At 33.4% G+C, this 22,148-nt stretch overlaps 1 protein-coding gene across 2 annotated transcripts; it reads left to right on the top strand.

Moving 5' to 3' along the window:
- Positions 1-14,958: 14,958 nt before the first annotated feature.
- On the top strand, positions 14,959-18,591 carry LOC145581914 (thioredoxin-like fold domain-containing protein MRL7L, chloroplastic). 2 transcript variants are annotated; one of them, XM_081638951.1, is made up of 6 exons: positions 14,959-15,095; positions 15,612-15,778; positions 15,865-16,349; positions 17,839-17,920; positions 18,008-18,119; positions 18,237-18,591. In XM_081638951.1, the coding sequence occupies exons 2-6, from the start codon at positions 15,617-15,619 to the stop codon at positions 18,368-18,370; spliced, it is 975 nt and encodes a 324-aa protein (XP_081495077.1). In that variant the 5' UTR covers positions 14,959-15,095; positions 15,612-15,616; the 3' UTR covers positions 18,371-18,591. The 2 variants fall into 2 exon arrangements, with proteins under 2 accessions (XP_081495077.1, XP_081495078.1); XM_081638952.1 differs by lacking the exon at positions 14,959-15,095 and having other exon boundaries at positions 15,639-15,778; positions 15,879-16,349.
- The last annotated feature ends 3,557 nt before the right edge of the window (positions 18,592-22,148 follow it).

Genomic DNA, 22,148 nt, shown 5'->3' with positions numbered 1-22,148 from the left:
TCCTCCCCAGTGGAGTCGCAAAAAACTGTAGGGAATATTTCAAGCCATTAACCCCAAGCTTGAACCCACTGTGATCATACACTTAAGCATGGTGGCGTCCAAAGGGAAGGAAGCTAGAGCAAAAGAATCGCCAACAAGTTTTAGGAACTTGTAAACCGTTCACAAGGTGAAGATTACACCCCTTAACGATCCTTGAGATCGTCAACTCCAAAAGGTCATGAACCAAATAGGGTTCGGGGATGAAAGCACAAATCCAACCTAAAAGAGATTGAACCTGCCCTAAAAAATAGGCCTCTACTTCATTCTGCTCGTATTCATGTGCGCTTTCTGACTAACATGCAAACAATAGATTAACCCTAAACCTATTTATCTATGTTGGTTGATTTTAATGCACAAATAAAACTATTATTGGCGATCACTTGAATTATAATCATATTACCCCTAAACAAGATTATTAATTATCTTATTAAGTGTGATTACAAGTACAAATTCCCTTTAAACCTGCAAGAGAGGGCGTGATCAAGCAATAACAATGATATATATCAAGCAACATAATAATCATAATCATGTTAAAGCACAATATTATTAGCAAGATCCTAGGCATGATACTAACAAGATTAATAACAAACCCTAGCATGTCACTAAGCAATAAAGATCAAAGCTTTAGCCCTAACATGATACTAACAAGATATTACAAAAGAGTAAAAGGCACCCTAAACATGATACTAGAAAGCAATAGAAACATCCTAACATGATGCTAGGAATTAAACAAATTTAAACATGCTTTCTACAAGAATAGAGCAATAAAATTACATACTTTGATGCCTCGTGCCTCTTTCTAATAACAAAATACACACGTTAGTAACTTCAAGGAAAATAATAAAATCAAAGAATCAAATTAAATAATTGAAATAAAGATTAGGGACCAAACCCTCAGAAATTATAACCTTTCACGTCTAGGGCGAAGGCAACTTCGAACTTGGCTAGGTGTTTCTAGATCTCGTGAATGCGGAATTTTGGATGAGGGAAGGTTTAGAAAAAGAATAGAGAGAGAAAGCTTCTAGCTTTAGAGAGAGAAAGATGATTGTTGAAGATGAATCCATAAAAACGGAGGTTCAGGACCCTATTTATAAGAAAATAGTCCGAATATAAGTAGAATTTGATAAGGAATAAAACTCCACTCTGTCGCTGCAAAACCGACCTTGTCGCTTGGCGACAAGGTCTATTGCGTGGCAACAGCCTGGATTTCTACGCGCTTTCAACACGGAGTCCACATACGAATCAAAATCGATTTGTAAAGTCCGTATGAAGACTGAAATCGTGTTTTTCATAAAATAATATTTTATTCCAAGTAAAACTTATCAAAATATAATTATTAATTCTAATCTTATTAGGACTAAAAAGAACCTTCTAGAGAATTCTAGAAGACTATAATCAATTCTAATAACTTTAGGAATAATAATTAACATTGGACCCTCCCCTAGATCATTGGGACGCATGTAAAGATCAAACCGGGCCCAGTTTAGTATTTTGGCCATAACTTCCTCATTATTCATCGGAATTGGGCTAATAATATATCGTTGGAAAGCTTTTTGCAAGCCCCATCCACTACACTATTATTGGACCCTTGTCGTGGACCAAACTAAACTGTATTGGCTGTTTTCATAAAATAGAGTTGTTTTCGAAAACAGAAAGAAAGAATTTTAATAAAAACTAACCGCAACACTTGACCTTTCACACTTTCACCTCTTTCGATAATCATTCGACGCAAAAGGTATTCATCACTGGGTTTGGTTTTGGGGAGACACATTTGGGTGTCTACACTTCCTATGCCTTGAAACTTTGTCAAAAACCCTATCCTTCAAGATTTTACCGAGTTTGAGGTGCTTGATCAAAATTCGGATGTGCTCGATCAATCAGGCTGATCGTCAATCTAACTGTGATCAGACCGACTCTAGTTGATTTGCTAAGCCATTTGCGTCTTTTTGCTTCAAATCTTTTGTACCTGCATTTATATCTTGGACTATAGGACTTTGCTCATCTTTTGTTTAGGGGTTGACCCAAGGCTCAGTGTTGCTTGACTCATTGCATAATACTTAATGTGTTTTAACACATGTGACTTGTCATGACTCGACTCAAAGTGTTTTGACACACATGGCTTGACATGACCTAAGGTGCAAAATCGCGGTGATCTGAAGCAAAGATTGATGGAGGAGGCCCATAATTCTCCTTATTCAATGCATCCTAGAGGGGATAAGTTGTATAAGGACATGAAGAAAAATTTTTGGTGGTCCAATATGAAGAGAGAAGTGGCTGAATTTGTGGCTAAGTGTTTGACATGTCAGAAGGTGAAGATTGAGCATCGCAAGCCTCAAGGAAAGGTCCAATCCTTGGAGGTGCCCAAATGGAAATGAGATTCGATTTCTATGGACTTTGTGGGAGCCTTGCCAAAGACCAAGGCAGGGAATGACACTATTTGGGTAATAGTGGACAGGTTGACGAAGTCAACAGCGTTCATACCCATGAGAAGTACTTGGACCATAGATCAGTTGGGAAGAGCTTATGTGAAGTTTGTGGTGAAGTACCATGGGGTACCCACGGATATCATTTCGGATAGAGATTCAAGATTTTTGTTTAACTTTTGGAAAAGTTTGCAAAAGGCAATGGGAACGAAGTTGTTAATGAGCACAGCATTTCACCCAACAACAGATGGTCAAACGGAAAAAACGATTCAGACATTAGAGGACATGTTGAGAGCTTGTGTGGTGGAATATCAAGGGTCTTGGGAAGACCACTTGGATTTAATAGAGTTCTCTTACAACAACAGTTCCCATGCAAGCATTGGAATGGCACCGTTTGAAGCATTATATGGTCGAAAGTGTAGAAGCCCAGTTTATTGGAATTATATAAGTGAGACTATGGTTCTTGGGCTAGAAATGCTTGAAGATATGGTAAAGCAGGTCAAGTTGATCCAAGAAAAGATTAAAGTAGCCTAAGATCGACAGAAAAGCTATGCTTATTTGAAAAGGAGGGAAGAGGAATATGAAGTAGAAGAGAAAGTTTTGTTGAAAATTTCACCCATGAAAGGGGTGATGAGGTTTGGAAAGAAGGTAAAGTTAAGCCCAAAGTACATAGGGCCATATGAGATCATCCAGAAAGTGGGAAAAGTGGCTTATAAGTTGGATTTGCCTACTGAGCTAGAAAGGGTTCACAATGTGTTCCATGTGAGCCAAATTCGAAAGTACATTCCGGACGTGACACATGTGTTACAACCAGAAACTATCGAGATGGATGAGAATTTGACTTATGAGGAAAGACCAGTAAAGATTCTTGACTCTAAGGTAAGGAGCACAAGGAACAAGGATGTAAGCATTGTGAAAGTGTTGTGGTCAAATCAGAAAACTGAAGAGGCTACATGGGAAGTTGAGGCTGATATGAGGAAACGATACCAAGAGCTGTTTGCCTAAGGTTAGTGGTCGAGTTACGGGGGCGTAACTCCTTTTAAGGGGGGTAGAGGCGATAGAGTTTCGCGCGTCTACTTTTCGAGTCATTTTTGAGTGATTTTGAGTCTTATTTGAGTTTATTTGGAGTCTTGAGTCAAGTTAGGATGTGCATGAACCAATAATTTCAAAATGATTTTTGTTTCTTTTGACTAAGTTTCGGGTCGAAACTTATTTTAACGGGGGTAGACTATAATACCCCAAATTTTTATACGTATTTTCCTAATTAATTAATTAATTATTCTTTTCTAAAAAGGGTATTTTAGTAATTCAACTTACTATTTAAATCTTGGAGCCAAAATAATATTTGAATTTTGGCGCTAAAAGTATTTTAAAAACAAATTATTATTTTGGATAAGATTTATTATCCATTTATCCTATTTTAAAAACCGGATTATTTACATATTTCGGATATTTTAATTAAAGCAAAATAATTTTTTTAATTAATTAATTATTATGGCCGAAATTACCTAATAACTAGCTAGGATTTTTGGATTTTCCATGTATGGAAAATCTGATTTTTCTTGGTTATTTATTGGTAAATAATTGGTATTTAATTAATTATTTATTTAATTATTATTCTATATTATTTATACAATTATTTTATTCCTTAAAAACCGAGCAAAATATTCCTAAATATAGCTAGAGGAATCCGAAAATTAGAGCTATGGTAAGCTCCATATTTTCGGCCCTCATGAAATATTTTGGGGGAATTGAATTGGTAAAATTATATTTTTAATTATCTCCCAAAATCTCCTATTTTCCTTAATTCTAATTCTCCATCTTTTTAATATCCAATCATCATATTTTCTTGTCATTCATTCTTCTTAATTATTCCCCAAGTAATTCCAATTTCCTTAATATTTTTCATGACATACATACTTTCCATATTCAATTATACACAATCTCTTTAATATCAAAACTTTCCTTAAATCTTTACTCACTTCTCCAAGTAATCCCTTAAATCCTACTTACCATAATTCTTCCTACATTTTCTTACCATAATTCATACACATGCTAGCCTATAAATACCCCTTTAATTCATGATCAAACCTCACACTAATTCTCTTCTTTTCTTCTCCTCTTTTTACACAAATCATCCCATTTATCTTTGAAGCCAATTTTCGGGCACTTATGGTCAGTTTTTGGGGTATTTTTGTTTCACAGAAGATTGTTCCTCTCGAAAAATCCTTGAGGTTAGGCTCAAGAATCACCCAATTCAGAGTTATATCAAAGGAGTTATAGCCTCTTCAAGTTCTGCCTATTCTTTCCAATGAAAATCCAATTCTTCTCTTTTCCTTGGTTTCTTACCTTTTCTTCTTCTCTTCTCTTATTCAATTATTATTATTATTATGGGGGATTTATAAAAATTATTATGAGTAGTTTTAATTACATAAAATTAGATTTTTAATGATGTTTATGAAAATTAATTTAAAAGGTTCATGTACATATAGTTGGGAGGTTTTAATTTAAATAATTGTGATTTTTTGTTAACCTTATATTGATTAAGGTTATATTTATTTGTAGGGTGTGTTCGATCAAGAATCTTGAGGTTCCTTTTTGTGTGTTTTTGTTAAGCGAGGATCAAGGTACGTTAGGTGGTTAGATACCTTGAAAAAGAATTGATTTGAATGAGCATGTTTGAATGATTTCTTGTGATGATTGAATTAAATTGAATTGAATTATGATCATGAAATAAAAGCATGTTTAAATAACTTGGTTTTGATAAATAAATTGGAGTATTGATTTTATATCATGTTTTAAATAATTAAAATTATTATTCATGTTTTAAAAAAAAAAAGTTTGATATTGAAAGCATGTTGAATTTGAATAAGGAGTTTGAATTAATTGGAATTATTGGATTTTAAAGAGGATTTATTGAATCATTGAATTAAATTTATTATTAATGCTTTATAAGCATGTTAGTAATCCCACTATGCGGATTTGGTTTATTGATAAGGCCTTGGACTTTGTATGACCGGGTCTTTCCTCAAGAATAGCCTTGTAACATAAGGAGACTAGCTTGGGGGTGTGCACACTTGGGAGAGAAATTGGTTTTATTGGTTTATTATGAGGAATTGGTTTTGAATAATTGGTATTGGTTTTATTGGTTATGGATATTGGAATATTGAGAATCGGTTTTGAATCATGAGTTTTGAATTTATTGGATTAATAATTGGAATTGATTTCAAAAGCATGTTTGCAAATAAATTGAGTTTAATTATCTTACACTTACCGTACTTAGCATATTTTGCTAACCCGTACTTCTTATTTGTTTTGGTTCGCCCTATTTACCGTAATGGTAAACAGTGTTATTTCAGGAGGAATGAATAAATTGATGCATTGGAGTCCCGGGATTTGGTTTCATCTAAATTAGGAGTTTTGGTCTTGTATTTAATTTGAGTACTCGTGACATTGGTTTCTATTTATAGTTATTATTAATAAGGAAGAGTTTTGAAGTTTCCACTGCAAAGTATTGATTTATTTAGTAGGTTTGAGTAGCCTTGCGTAATCACGCGGCGGTAATACGCCTAAGTCTATATCTACGGTATAATTATACGTATTATACTAGTGTTTCCGTAGAGGGAGATTTGGGGGTGTTACAGTATGACCCCTACCTTGATGGTACTTGCAATGTGCATCTGGGTTCCAACTAGGCAATCTCTTCTCAGGTGCGGGATCTTGAATAGGTCCAATGGGAGTAATGAGTCCCTTGGCATGGAGTCGATCGAAGGCAGTATCATAGTTCATCCCAATAGGGGTGAAATCTTTCCTTAGTTGCTTTTTAGACCCTTAATTATCCATGACTAGGACTTCATTGAGATCAAAGGTACTAACATTATTACTAGAGTGGGCGTTTTCGGAAGAAGAAGGATTGTCGTTCTTCTTTCCTTTCCAGCCACTGTTGTTGCTATTGTTAGTTTTGCTTTGCAAGGTCATCTTCTATTTCAATTCCTATGTCATAGACGGTTTTGAAAGTATTCAAGTTGTGTTGATATTTCAAATGCTTCGAATACTTGTCTTGAAGGTTCTTGATGAACATCCTTACAGATTCTTTTTCGGTGGGCACCTCAATCATCTTAGCGGAAGTTTCCCTCCACTTATTAAAGAAAGAAGTAAAGCCTTCATTCTCTATTTGTCTTCGCATCTCAAGTTGTCTATAGTCGGTTTCGACTTGAATATTACATTTATATCTATCAATGAAAGTGTTTACAATAGCATCCCAAGTAGAGGTTTTCTCATTATCAAGAGAAAAGAACCATTGTTGACAAACGGTTTCAAGTGATAAAGAAAACAATGTATGAAAAATTTTCTTATCTATCCCCTTAATATTCATTATCGTCTCGAACGCTCTAAAGTGGAAGTAAAGGTTATATGTTGCCTTGAACTTAGAGATGTCACTGGCATTGAACTTCTGCGGAAGAAGTTCCTTGTCCACTAAGACCCCTTGTGAGCTAATGCCCTGAAATCTATAGTCACTAAAAATTTTGCTCAAGCTTTCTTGCATGAGCTCCATTTGTTGTTGCCTCGCAGGGTCATTAACTTGAAGAGCTATACTCTTCATTAATTCAGTTAGGTTGGCCACATCCTTCTTGAGTTCATTAACTTCTTCCTGAGACGTCATTATCTTCTTGGCTTTTCTTTTCCGACTTATGGGTTTGTCAAAAAGTAGTATTTGAACAAAGGTGGTGTCCTTGATTAATCTCCCTTCTCTCCTTGACCAAGTGCTATGAAAAGGGAAGTGGAGGATACTTATTGTTAATTATTTGACTCTAACTCTATTCAACATGCAATAGATAGAAGGAGGTAGGAAGAATGAAGGTTGTGATATGGAGAAAGCATGTAGAGAATGGAGAGATATGAAAGAATTAGGAATAGAATGTACCCCCAACACAAATGACGGAAAAAACCGACTCATGCATGAACCTAAGACATGGTCTTGATGACATATACACAAAGTCTGTGCTTTATTGGTGAATGTGAGTGACATACTTTGACTCTTTTGTGAGACCATGGGACTATGTGCCTAGACTCGATTAAGGACTGAATATAGTTACTGCTATTAACAAACTGATTAGGCCGTATTAGCAAATTGATTAAATTGACACATTGTGAAGACTCGAGCAAAATTACAGGCTATCGTCAGACGACAGTACCGTCGCCAGACTCTGGCAGCCAACGCCAGACGACGGGATCATCGCCTGGCGCCGGACACTAGCGTGTGGCGCCACAACCCAAATCTTTGCGTCGTTATGGGACATCGATCTGGGACTGTTTTCAGTATTTAGCTCTAAAGGGATTAGCCTAAAAGTCGTACTAAGTCAAGTTTGATCAATTTATTAGACTTTGATCATTATTAATTAATTAGCAAAGTCCTTTTAGTCATTATTTTTATTTATTTAACTCATACACGAGTCAAACAAACGGTTAGGAAAAACACATAGAGTATGCACAGCAAATAATGCACAAGTAGTCATATAGTCACGATATGATGCAATGAGTTTGCAACCTAACCATGGCTCTAGTTCTCTAAAGTTCAGGATATGGGTTAGTCAAAGAGGGTCCATGGTTATGAGTCCGGATGAACCGCGCGGAAGCCTTACCTTTGGAAGGGTTGGCACGTGTGGATGGGACCCCGCGAGTTAGACTCGCTTCCATGGTTTGGTGAATTCAACAATCTCGGATGTACCCTTTGTTGCTAGGAGCGTTCGATTGGGTAGATGGAGCATGAATTCCCAGAGGGTTATGTCCATATGTAGAACACATATGGGTTTCAGAATATAGGAAAAAACTCAATCAGGAAGTAAAACCGAGCAAACAGTACTAGAAAACTAGTCGAAACAAGAAGGTAGATTTCTGGCTCGGTATTGGAAGAATTTGGCGCGGTAAAAATAGCTTCGTCGCCAGACGCTGGCCTTGTCGCCAGACGACAAGCTTGTCGCCAGGCGACGACGCCAACGTTAGGCGCCGAAGCTATTTTCTCAGCGCTAATTCCTACATGCCTCAGCAGCTTTCTATTCTTGAATTTTCCAGTTTTTTTCGTAGCATTATTTCGATTCTAGTTGTGAAAGAAATTTCCCTAGATTCCTACGTGTAAAAATCCTATGTTTTTTACTCATTACGGATGGTCTTTCCAATGAGAACTCTTTTTATGCTTATGCCAATAATATCAATCAAAATTACGCACATGAAATACTTAGAACTTTTCGAGTCTTATCCACTCATTCTAAATCATTGCCAAAATAAATTTTAGGAATTAAAATAGAAATCCTCCCAGTGGAGTCGCCAAAAAACTGTAGGGAATATTTCAAGCTATCCCACACTTGAGCCCCACTGTGATCATACACTTAAGCATGGTGGCGTCCAAAGGGAAGGAAACTAGAGCAAAAGAGTCGCCAACAAGTTTTAGGAACTTATAAACCGTTCACAGGGTGAAGGTTACACCCCTTAACGATCCAGGAGATCGCTAACTCCAATAGGTCTGGAACCGTGACTGGAAGTTCGGGGATGAAGGTACAAATCCAACCTAAAATAGATTAAACCTGTCCTAAATAAGCCTCTACTTTATTCTTCTCGTATTCATGTGCGCTTTCTGACTAACATACAATCAATAAGTTAACCCTAAACCTGTTTAATCTATGTTGGTTGAATTTAATACACAAACAAAACTATTATTGGAGATCACTTGAATTATAATCATATTAGCCTAAACAAGATTATTAATTATATTATTAAGCGTGATTACAAGTACAAATTCCCTTTAAACCTGCATAAAATGTGTGATCATGCAATAACAATAATAATATAACAAGCAACATAATAATCACAATCATCATAATAATAATATTCTCAATCCCATGAAAGCATAATAGTAGCAAGATCCTAGGCATGATACTAACAAGATTAATAACAAATCCTAGATTGTCACTAAACATTAAAGATCAAAGCTTTATTCCTAGCATGATACTAACATGATATTAGGAAAGAAATAGGAAGCATCATAATAATACATGATATTAGAAATTTTAGTTATTACCCTAAACATGATACTAGGAAGCAATAAGACATCCTAACATGATACTAGGAAATAATTAAAGCATGATTTCTATATTAAAGAAATTAAAGTACTTACTCCAATGCCTCGTATCTCTTTCTAATAAAAAAAATACACGCGTTAGTAACTTTAGGGAAAATAAAATCAAACAATTAAATTAAATAATTGGAATAGGAGATTTGGGACCAAACCCTCAGAAATATCAAACCTTTCACGTCTAGGGCGAAGGCAACTTCGAACTTGGCTAGGCGTGTCTAGATCTAATGAATGTGGAATTTTGAGAGAGGGAAGGTTTAGAAAGAAAAGAGAGAGAGAAAGCTACTAGCTTTTAGAGAGAGAAAGAAGAAAGATGATGGTTGTAGATAACTGATGAATGTGTATTATTATAAAACAGGGAGATACGACCCCTATTTATAAGAAAAAATAGCACGGGATCAAAGAAAATCATATTCGGAATAAAATTCCTCCTGTCGCAAACGACATGAACCAGCGCCAAACGACGAGCTTCGTCGCCAGGCAACGAAGGTCAACGCCAGGCGACGACGCCATCGTCTCGCGCTGGTCCAAAAGTCAACGCGCTTTTCCACGCGTAATTACCTTCAACACTGGTTGCAGGTAATTAAGCGTCCGAGCAATTTTCGAAATCAGATTTAATATATTTATTCTAAATAAAACATCCTTTTTAAAAATATAATTAATAGGCCCTCTTCTAGATCATTGAGCCACATTGAAAATCATTGAGCCTAATCTAATTCAATCCATAACTTCCTCATAAGTCATCGGAATTGGGCCTATAATATATCATTAGAAAGCTTTTTCGAGCCCAATCCAACTACACTATTATTGGACCTTTATTATGGACCAAACCAAATTGGACTGGCTATTTTTCATAAAATAGGAGTAAGAAAAGAAATATTTTTAGAAAACAGAAAGAGAAATATTTTAATAAAAACATGCTCATCATTAAACTTTCCACACCTTTACCTCATTCGATAATCAAATGACGCGAAAGGTATTCATCACTGGGTTTGGTTTTGGGGAGACACATTTGGGTGTCTACACCCTTCCAATTTAAATGGAATCTCGATTTTGATAACTTTGATATATATTATTATTATAAAAAATAACATTCATTAAAATATCTTTATTTAACTACAATTATGATAAATTATTTTATAATAAATTATTTTATAATAAATTCAAACATTTAATGCAAGAAAAATAATCCCTCTATTTTTTAAAGTGCGCATCACTTTAATCGCCATAATTTTTTAGGAGATTGACTTGAATTCTATAAATAATATGCACAAAAAAATTGATACATTGTATAAAATTTCATAGTATCAATTAATTATAATAAGGGTCTGTTCTGATTGACTGAACTAAGCTGAACTGAACTGAACTTATTGGAGCTGAACTGAATTGAATATTTTATGAGAGAAGGAAATTAAGATAAGAATTGAATTGAACTGAACTGAACTAAACTGAACTTATTAGAGCTGAACTAAACTGAACTGAAAATAAACTAAAGAGAACAGACCCTACATATACAATCAAAATTATTAAAGGTAAAATAATGTTATGTATCAACAAAATGTAGATTAAAGTGTTTCAATTACTTTAGGATGTTATTTTTTTTATTTTACCACAACTTTAGGATGATTAATTTTGTAGGGTACTACTCCGTTTATTTTTATTGGTTATTATCATATTTTAAATACTATTCATAATACTTCATCCGCTTCTTTTTATTGGTTATGTTTAGATTTTAAACGTTATTCATAATACTCCTTCCGTCCCAAAATATATGAGACATTGGACTTTTTTCACTATTCATATATTAGTTTTGATCATAATTTTTTACTAACATAATAAAAATATATTTTATCATAAAATACGTTGTTAAATAGGTATATATATAAACTTTCAAAATATAATATTTAAAATAATTTTTATTAATATTTAATTATATACAAATAAAGTCAAAGTAGTGCATTGACATGTGTGCAATGTTGACTGTTTCATGTTTTTAGGATAGAGGGAGAATTAGATAATCTTCAAATTTACTCACGAAAGTAAAAGAGTCATGTGAGATCATGTTTGATTCGTCTCAACGAATACTCTGTTAATATTCAATCGTTAAAATTTTAAAAAGTATGTAATGAATAATAATCAAATAGGTGTATTGACAAACGTGTAAAAGTCAAAACGTACCCAATAAAAAGGGACAAAGGGAGTATTATACTTTAGATATAGGGTAATTTTGTTAAAATTTAAGAAAATTTTATCAACAACTACCATTATAATGACTACTTTGAGAACAACTACCATTTATTTATTTTTTTGTAAAAAAAAATCTATAAAAATCTACCACAAAAACCTTGAGTAACGCAAGTACATTTAATTTCTTGGCAATAATCTCCAATTGAGGGAGCTAAAAAATCGGTCGTTTCAACAACGAGGGAAGGGAGGAGGGGCAGTTTCATCGACCTGAGAAGGGAGGGGCTATTTTGGGGATGGGGGAAGGGGGGTTTCGATGGTGTAGGTGGGTTGCTGAGTGGTTTTAGGGGTAAGGAGAGGCCGACCGACTGTTATCGGTTGTTAGGGGAGGCAGGTGGTCGAATTTTGGTCGGGCTGGGGGTTGGGGCTAAGGGGAGGAAGGATGGTGGCTGGCTGGGAAGTTTTTTTAATTATTTTTTAAAATTTGGACCAATTATGTTGCGACACATCACACATGGCTTTTACAAAATAAAAATCACCCTTTCTTTAAAGTGGAAGAAAATCAACCCAAAAGTCCATAGTGCTCCCTAATAAATGTAAGTTGGAATTATTGAGAGTAAATCGTTGAAAGTTCAGATTAATAAATTAAAGTGAATTTTTCTATAAAAAAAACTTAGATATTGGAAGCACCCAATATAATAGATCGAAAAGCGAAGACAAGTCGAATTCAGGGTTAATTGGAGGATGAAATGGAGTCAATTGACTCTTGGAATCGCCCTTTTAATTTTAATCTCTTTAATTTTAATAAAAATGTGTTCCTTTAATGGAAGTGGTGTTACTTATGTTTGTTGGGAGATGTAGCAAAATTTCAATTTCAGATTTACATAAACCCTTGTTGAAGGAGGATGGTAGTAGGTGTTGTTAAACCTATTTGTATGTGATAACAGTAAAAGTCATTACAACATCATGACCTTGTATGAGAATATATACCCTACCGTCTCACAATATATTTTTTTGTTTTTCTATTTTAGAGACCTAAAATGTTATTCCTTTTTCTATTTTGAATAGTATGTAAAGACCATTATACCCTTATTTTTTTACTTTATTCATTAAACTTCCTAATTTACCCTTAACTTATCCACTTGCATTGTACTTTTTTCACTTTATCTCTCTAACTTTTATCTATAATTGTACTTTTCACTTTTTTCCCCTTAAATTATCCACTTGCCTTGTAATTTTGTCTAACTTTTGTCTAGCTTTTTCCACTTCTCCTCCCATTTCTTAAATACCGTGAAAAAAACACAATATGAACTATATTATGGGACGAAGGAAGTATAAGATATGGTTTTGTCAGATTGCAAAGAAATGTGATTGACATGTATGCAGCATAGATCTCAAGAGGACTTTATCCATTTGAATTATTGGGTCCCTTAGGGTAAGGCATACTGATTTTGGTTGTCTCCATCATTTCAGCAACATTCATAGACTTTTAATTGTATGTTAGAAAATACCTTGCACAACACGAAACATCATCACCAACTTTCCTCGTTCTATCAATAGTCCCATCACATGTTTAAATGTGTATTGGTAAACCTTATATGCATTGTCCTCACTTGTTGTAATAGCTTAAAGGTAAATATCGTTAATGACCTTAATTAGTATTGTGTAAGGGCTTCTTATGCCAATAATAACTTATGTTACTTTACTGTCCTTTCGTTTGTTGTAAACTCAATTTAATTACTCCCTTCATGTTTTAATAAGTATTAAAGTTTGACCGGCACATAATTTTAGGCAATCTAATTGACTTAAATAAAATAAGAGGTGAGTGGGGTAGTTGGAGTATTAAAAAAATTGTAAAAGAAAGATAATAGAGTTAATAATTTATTGAAAAGTAATGAATTTGAGAGGAAATATATAACAAAAAGTAATAGTGGGTTTGGGTGAGGACCGTGAGAGGAGAGAGATATAATATTTAAAAGTAGTTTTTAGCTGTTTTTTTTTAATAAAAAAAAATCTAAAAAACATACAAAGAATTGATACAAGCTTTGGTGTATGGGAATATTTAAAAATATTCAAAACATGTTTACTTAGAACCTTTAAAGTCCACTTGTCACATAATTAGTCGATCACTAGGTTAGATTCCGTGCTATGCACGATAATTTCTACCATTTATCATTAGTTTAATATTGTGTCTAATTAAAAAAAATTAAATGTAATTGCAAAATAAAATGAAAGTTTTTAATTATAAAATAGAAAGAAAATTATATCATACTAAATAAATACACTAAAACTTAAGGAGTATTACATACATAACTAATAAAAATAATTATGAATTACATACATCAAAAAGTTATATATAGAAAAATATTATTGTATGGTATATAATACTTGTATTAAATGAAAGAGTAATATATTTGTGGAATGTGTATAAATAAAATATACTTACTTCATAGGAAGGGATTAATTACAGTGTAATACTCCATATTAAATATTCTCTAGGAAAAACAAAATAACTTGTCAAAAAAAAAAAAAAAAAAAAAAAAAAAAAAAAAAAAAACTTTGGAGGAAATTTTTTTAACAAATGAATGACATGTGTCATTTTTGGTTTCTCATTTAGTATATAGCTATAGATAGTCAGTCATTGGTTTTTTCTACGTAGATATTGATTATCAAGGTAATTTGCTTGTCAAAAATAATTAATAAAAATCTTATGTTGATAATCTATATGATATTTTCCTAAAGATGTGATTGTTTATTATTCTTTCTATAATTAAAGATTTGGACAATAATTAAGTTATTACAATTAAAGTCGTTATTTATAAAAGATTTTCTAGAAGGAAATTAAAAAAAAAATATTGTTAAAAATCTTATGTTGATAATCTATATGATATTTTCCTAAAGATGTGATTGTTTTTTATTCTTTCTATAGTTAAAGATTTAGACAATAATTAATTTATTACTCCACAATTTAGGTCGTTATTTATATTTAAGTTAACTTTTTTTCTTTTTTTTTACCACCAGGGTAAAAATTATTTAAGTTAACTTTTTATATTTATTGATTAATGATTATTGATTATTGATTATTGATTATTGATTATTGATTGATTGATTATTGATGATATAAAGACCCGCCCATTTATTTATCAGACGGATCTAACCCATATTATAACTATGGCGGGTCATGGCTTTTAAAGGCCTCCGTTCCTATTTCCTACCTCTCTCAGACTCTCAGTTATTCGTTGAAGCGCACTCAACGTTCTCCATTGAAGCGTTCTCCGTTAAATCTTATCCTTGTATCCCCCATTGAAGCAGCTTCTAAGGTAAGTTGTTTGTTGTTGTCATCATCCTATCAATTTCACAATCTAGGGTTTATATTTGATCTAATCTAATTTAATTATCAGTGCTTTAAGTTTAGGGTTCGTAAATTCTTAGTTTATGAAACATCATATCCAAAAGATAAGAAATTTGTGAGCGTAATTTGATTATTGAATCAAATATCCCTAAAATTATGTATTTTTCGAGATAATTCAATATGAAATCAAATCTCTTTACCCTGGGCCTAGGGCGGCTGCCCCTCCTGCCCTGCCTCAGGGACGGGCCTGGTTAGATTATCAATAAATAGTTTAATGTTGTGCTCTTAATTGTATAAAGCTTATTAGAGAAAAATTGTGAGAAAATTGGATAGGGTTTATGAATGCATTGCTGTCATTTAGTTATGGCATTTCAATTTGGATTAATATGGAAGAACTTTAAAATAGTATAAATTTGTAATTTGTTTGATGATAATTGTTTAATTTGTGATGTGGTTTGCTTAAATTGCCATAAAATTGCTGCAGGCTAAATGGGTTTACAATATGCTGCTAGATTTCAGTACTCACCCTTGGCACTAGAAAGTAGCTTGGGTGGTGATTTTTCGGTATCTAAGAGACCCTTTGTTCAATTTTTGAGGAGGGAGGGGAGGTTTTGCCTTTCGTCATCAAAACATCTAGCAATCTCTTTACCGGTTTGTTTTCTTACTGTGTTTATATAATTCATAATGTAGTTAAATATGAATTTGTGTTATTGTTATCCTGCTAATTAGAAAATCAGCATTGTGATTTTAGAAGATGGAGATGTGGAATTGGTAGAAATGCTGATAATGTGAAGTCTGATGATGAGGATAGTTTCATGGATGAAGATGAGAGGCGTGATTGGAGGAAAAAGATTTGGGATGTGATTGATAAGTATCCTAATGTTCAAGAGGAGCTTGATCCCGAGGAGAAGAGAAGAAAGATGGAGAAGCTTTTAGCCGAGTACCCCCTTGTTGTGGAGGAGGAAGATCCTGATTGGCCTGAGGATGCTGATGGAAGGGGTTTTGGTTTGGATCAATTCTTTAATAAGATTAGCATCAAGAATGTGAAGAAAAATGATGATGATGATGAGGATTATGATAGCGACAAGGAGATCGTGTGGCAGGATGATGATTATATTCGTCCCATTAAAGAGGTTAGTAATGTTACCTTGGTGGAATGGGAGGAGATGGTGTTCAAGGATATCAGTCCTCTAATTTTCTTGGTGCACAACCGCTACAAAAGGTCACCTTTCCATCTTTCTTCTTATAACGTGGAATGCCGTTTTATGTCTTAATTTTGGTCAGGTTAGACTCATTAGAGGGAGCTATATGCTTCTTAGCTGCTGAAGAAATAGTAGAGCAGCAAGTTTTGCTAATTACTGAATTAAGACAATATGTTGAAATAATAATTCATTTGTTGAAATTATAATTTATTAGATTTGCTCACGATTACTTGGTGAATTGGCAATGTGTTTAAGTTGTTCGTAGTACTTGTAAAATTTTTGTGTTGATTTTTATGCTCTTTTAGCTTGCAAGATTAAAAAATCCTCTTTGTAATCGCAATACATGTTTTCATATGTGTTTGCTTCATATATTTAGACATTGGTTATAAGTTTATAACTCGCCATGTCAGTTACAGTTACGTTCATATGTACAGTGTATATTAAGGTTGTTAGATAGTAACTTATACCTTTAAGCTATAACTCACGATATTAATCACAGTTAGGTTCATATAAGCAAGTTTTACAAAAATTCGTAAGGTAATGTGGTTTTAAAAAAATCACTGGGTACAAATTTTACAAAAATTCAACAAAGTGCTTGTGAAGTGTTGTGATAATTTCAAACTGAGACAAAAGCTGATACAAGTTAACTTTCTGTCAATCTCTTGTGTGTGGTGATAAAATATTCACTAAAGGTACCCACTGAAATTACACGTGGGGGCTCCTTACCATTTCATGCACTCAACAATTTATCCTTCATCCTTAATTGTATTGAGAGATGAACATAGAAATGTTTAGTTAGTTTAGACTTTGAATGAAGTTGTAGCTTGCATGTTGTTCAAATTTTGTTGCATCTGCAATGATTAATCATCAGTGCTATCAGTATATAGAAGTTTGCTTTGTGACTGCTGAGTATTTTTTAGTACTCAATCATCAAATTAAATTTCTTGTCCTTTGTCCTTAACCTTGGTAATGGTAATTTGTTGCTTGCTATTTTATATATGTTTTTCTCAGTAACTGAATCAGACAATCAGTATCTCTCTTTATTTTTTTATGTTCGAGTAAAGAATCGAAAGTTTCAGCCTTGTATTATCATACTCTGTATTTTGCCTGTTTTATTGGTAGTGGTTTTGATAGGTTTAGTTGTTATTGTTGCCATATGAATATAGGCCTCTGTAAGTGCACATATACTGTTATGGTACTCATTGTAAAGACAAATTGATATAACCTTCTTTATTATGGAAAAAGATATTTAACTTCCAAACCTTCTGTTTATGGGATATTATGGTCATTTGCTAGCTATGTTGCATTAATTTTCAGACCTAGAACGTGAAGTGTATTATTGCTTTCAGTGCTCCTCTTTTTCTGTAACAGCAGTAATTTTAACATCAACCTTCTATATACTCATCTTCTTGTCTGAATGCCTGCTTCACCTCAAAATCATCTTACCAAACTGGTTTAACTTAAACACTTGCTTGGCTGTCCTGTATCTGAATATAAACATGTTTGCAGACCAAAAGAAAATGAACTATGTCGAGACGAGTTGGAGAGAGCTGTGAATATAATATGGAACTGCAGGTTACCATCGCCTAGGGTCAGTCTTTTGCTTCTTATGCTCTTCTTCTTTAATATTGGATTTATCTACTGGAACAAATCTGACAACTTACTTTACAAATTCCAGTGTGTTGCAATAGATGCAGTTGTAGATTGTGATTTGGTCTCTGCTTTAAAGGTGTCCAATTTCCCTGAGCTCATCTTCACAAAATCTGGGAAGATATTATATCGGGAGAAAGGTTATCATTCTTTTCTTTTCTTTTTTTTATTCCCAAAAAAGTTTCTTTTTATTGCAATATTGCATTTCCCTACTCCCTCATGACAATGACTGTTGTAACTTCTTCTCGGTTTTACAGCTATAAGACCAGCTGATGAATTATCTAAGATCATGGCATATTTTTACTACGGTGCGGCAAAGCCACCTTTTTTCAATAATATGGAAAACTTCGACGAAGCTGTTCCATCAGCTCCTATTAGCATTGAATCTTAGTAACACTGTCATGAAGGTAAAGATAGAAGTTCCTCTAGTTTCTTACTCCTGTTGTATACAATGATGTGAAGCATGTTAGTTAGGATCAAGATACATTATTACATGTAGTTAACTCTGTACCCTAGCACATGTGATACCTCATCTTTCTCTTTGAAGTTGAAAATATGAAAAGTAACAACTTTATCAATATTTCATACTCATTACTATTTTATTTATTCTCATCTTCTGTGCTTGTTGTATCTGGATTCTGTTGTCTCTGGTACGAGGAAATTACATGCATTACCAGTGTTATCCTTTCTGCTATGAGTTATTAGTGGATGAATTAACTGTGTGATTTTTGCTTTAATCATATGAATACAATGTGAAAATCCACAAAGGGAGTTAGGTTTATGACTTTTAACAAAAAATAATAATTTAATTCTAAGCTTGGCACAGCTGGAGGTGAACCCCATGGTCTTCTGTGATTCTTCACACATACTATATGTGATGATTAACTTTCATGAAAAAAATCAAACAGATCTTGGACTTCACCTTTCCTTAGGCGGACTCTTGTAATTGGTGCCAGGTTGGGGGTGTGAGTGTGAGACTTTGATTTCCTCTAGGTCTTCTGTTATTCTGTTAGTTTATCATTGTTAAGGGGAGAAGCTATCATGTATGATATGTATTAGTGTGAATCTTACTATAACTTCATGCAAATAATGCCCACATATTTAACAATAAAGAGTGTTGCATTTTAGATGGTTGGTCACTAACATTGATCAATTAAATCCACCTCCCTGATTAAATTACCATGCTTATTGATGCTCTTGAGTTGGCCATAGCAGCACACTGTACTTGTCTCGTAAGATAATGATGGATTTGAGTGACACAGCTGCTATATTTGGCAGATTGGTAGGTACCAATTAACATATTTTAGGATCTCTTGATTCCTAGTAGGTGAAAGCTGTAAAACATTATCACCTAGCTACAATAGGTAAACTAGTAGAAGCTCGAGAAGTAACAAAGACTTGGGATCAAATGTCGTCCTTATTCTCAGTCTTTATATCTTGCACGGAAAAAGTCCACATGTTTTTCTGATTGAAACAATATCCTTCGCATTAATTCAGTCACTTTCAAGACTACTTGAGAGTTTGAATTGAAGCAGGAAGGAATGATTCCTTAGAATATGCTTTTGTTCTTTCCTATGTTAGCTTACCATATAAACAGACTCAACTCTTGCAAAGACCATTTTCTTTTCTTTGTTATATTTTCTGAAACCTTGTATTATGCAGAAGTTGAATTAGATTTTTTTGCAGGGGATGAATATGTTTGTTTATGGTCCTCTAACCATTAAGTCATTTTCTATATATTTCAAGTATGTTAGAATATGGTTCTAGTGATTAGATGACCATCAACAAACATGTTCATATCATTGCACTTGCCTACAAATTACATCACTCTCAAGATCCATAAAGCATGATGGCCTGCATATTACATTATTACATCGCTCTCAAAATTTATAAGCAAGTGGCTTCTATGAATTTCATAAAAGTCACTGATTTGCAAAATCCAATGATCCTATACAAGGAATTTTCTTTCCTTCTCTTTCAATAATACACCTAGGACCTATGTGATTGTTCTATGTGATTGATGGATCAGTCCCATTTGGTTTTTGTGTCGAGCTAGGCAGGGCAGAGGAACCAGGACAGATCTACGAAATAACCGGGATGAGAGGTAGGCCGGTCTGGGTAGGCTGCTTTATTTCTGGAAAAAAGGGTTATTATTACAAAAAGACCACGAGCCACCTACTTGATTTTTACTGAACAAGGATGGAGCTTGTTAAATTTTACCAGTTGGAACTAATAAAACCCTAAGATTGAGTGCTTAAACCGTAAAAAAAAAAAAAAAAAAAAAAAAAAAAAAAAAAAAAAAAAGGAGAAGCCTTACCGTACTCCTGTAAGTTTTTTGGCAATTTTTCTAAAAGTGATTAGTTTGAGCAGACTCTATGAAAAGTTAGTCGACTTAATCCTAATATTTTTACCAAATCCACAAAAGTGATTAGTTCTTCCATTCTGCTCTGGATGGCATTGTATACAACATCATTCCATCATTTTTTTTATTTTTTTTTTTTATTTTTTTTTTTTTTGAAAGACTTCCCTCGTCTTTTAAGAAGGTTGGTAAGGGGTATTACATCTTGCTTTGCAAAATTTAAAGTGTCCAAAATAAAATGAGAAACATAAAGCAAGGGTACTAATCCTCTTTCCCTTTCTTGTAGACCCCTAATTAACTAAGTGGGCCCCTTAAATACCATAAAGCAACACTTTAAGCAAACCAAAGCAGAATGGAAGAACTACTTCTGAGTTAACCAAGTGCAAACTGCCAACTATTGAAAAGACTTGAATGTAATCAATAATTCACTTTTTGCTGGTAAACTAACATCTTCATAGTTGGCACAAACTATAGCCCCGATGAACTTTTTTAACAAAGTTGAAGCAAATAATCAAGCAATAATGCACGTATCGAGTATTTGGAGGACTACGGCTCTAGCCTACAACCCTAATCTAATTCAAAGATGTTAGGGTCATGAGTGCGCATTGAAAATAAAAAAATGTAGAGATTGAGAAGAATAAATATAAAAAAAAAAAAAAAAAAAAAAAAAAAAAAAAAAAAAAAAAGGCAAGAAAAATAATAAAGAATGATACGTTATGAAAAACTTTTAATAAAGGCAAAAAATACCAATGGATGACAAACACAGAAATTCCACAAACATTCTAAAGTATAAGGTTGAATTATACACTAACGACTCTCACTATTAATACAGAGGAGTAATAGATTAGTAAATTAGGTATATAGTGTACAACAAGGGTTAATATGTAGGAAGACTTGTAACACGACTATGATTCCTTGTGTATGTGCATGTGTAACTGTGTAAGATTGTATGGGCAACACCTATATATGCCGTGATTATAGATTTATAGTGAGATCATATGAATATGCACATGCTAGTAAAATGTAGAAACTTTCATCATCACAAATTCACAATGTTTCAGGGTTTTCATGATATGAGCCATACCTCTAATTTCTATTCCAATATTAATTTCAAGTAGTCTCTCAATTTCTCAAATGTTCAAAGAGTTTGCTTCATACAACCTTGTAGATTAATTTAGAGAAATTGATCGCAAGCACTAGCTTTGCTTAATTTATTTTGAAGCTTCATTTCTATATAATAGAGAACATATAAATGATACTCGTACAATCTAACAAGACACTGGTCTTACATAGTTTTGGATCTATGCTTAAGAAGTTGTGTAGGAATCTGCTCAACACAAAATCCGCTACTAAAAAAACCATTATTGACATGTAGCTGACAGATAGTCCATTTAAGAGTGTATAACAATAATAATGAGAACACTAAGGTTTCAAAGAAATTAAATATCTACTTGCCCGTGATGGATGTACACAGGCACCCAACAAGTCAAGCCTATAACCGTTCTTAACTTCTGATTATATTATATCTTATTCAGAGTAGTACCCACTTACAACCACACAACTACGCAAGTTATATTTGTAACATTCAAATATGTATTAATATAATACCTATTCTTAATTGATTTCTTGTTTGCTTTTGATCATTTTTGTAAAAGATAATATACATTGAATTTAAATATCTTTAAAAAAACAATAAATAAATAAATAAATTATGATGGTTTTTTTAAAAGACAAAATCGGTAACTTTTCAAGAGAAGAGTAGATTTATGGCAAGTACAGGTTCAGTAAAGTCAAGCTTATGTGCTCAAAT

Source organism: Chenopodium album, chromosome 15, assembly GCF_948465745.1.
Source record: "Chenopodium album chromosome 15, dcCheAlbu1.1, whole genome shotgun sequence".
NCBI lineage: Eukaryota > Viridiplantae > Streptophyta > Magnoliopsida > Caryophyllales > Amaranthaceae > Chenopodium > Chenopodium album.
The sequence above is the reverse complement of the archived record's forward strand: the minus strand, read 5'-3'. Positions and strand labels throughout refer to the sequence as shown.

Excerpts from the sequence above, each read along its gene's own strand:
- LOC145581914 (XM_081638951.1), top strand. The coding sequence starts at position 15,617 with ATGGGTTTACAATATGCTGCTAGATTTCAGTACTCACCCTTGGCACTA. Across the intron at positions 15,779-15,864 it reads ATCTAGCAATCTCTTTACCG|CATTGTGATTTTAGAAGATG; the intron begins GTTTGTTTTCTT and ends TTAGAAAATCAG. Across the intron at positions 18,120-18,236 it reads GATATTATATCGGGAGAAAG|CTATAAGACCAGCTGATGAA; the intron begins GTTATCATTCTT and ends TCGGTTTTACAG.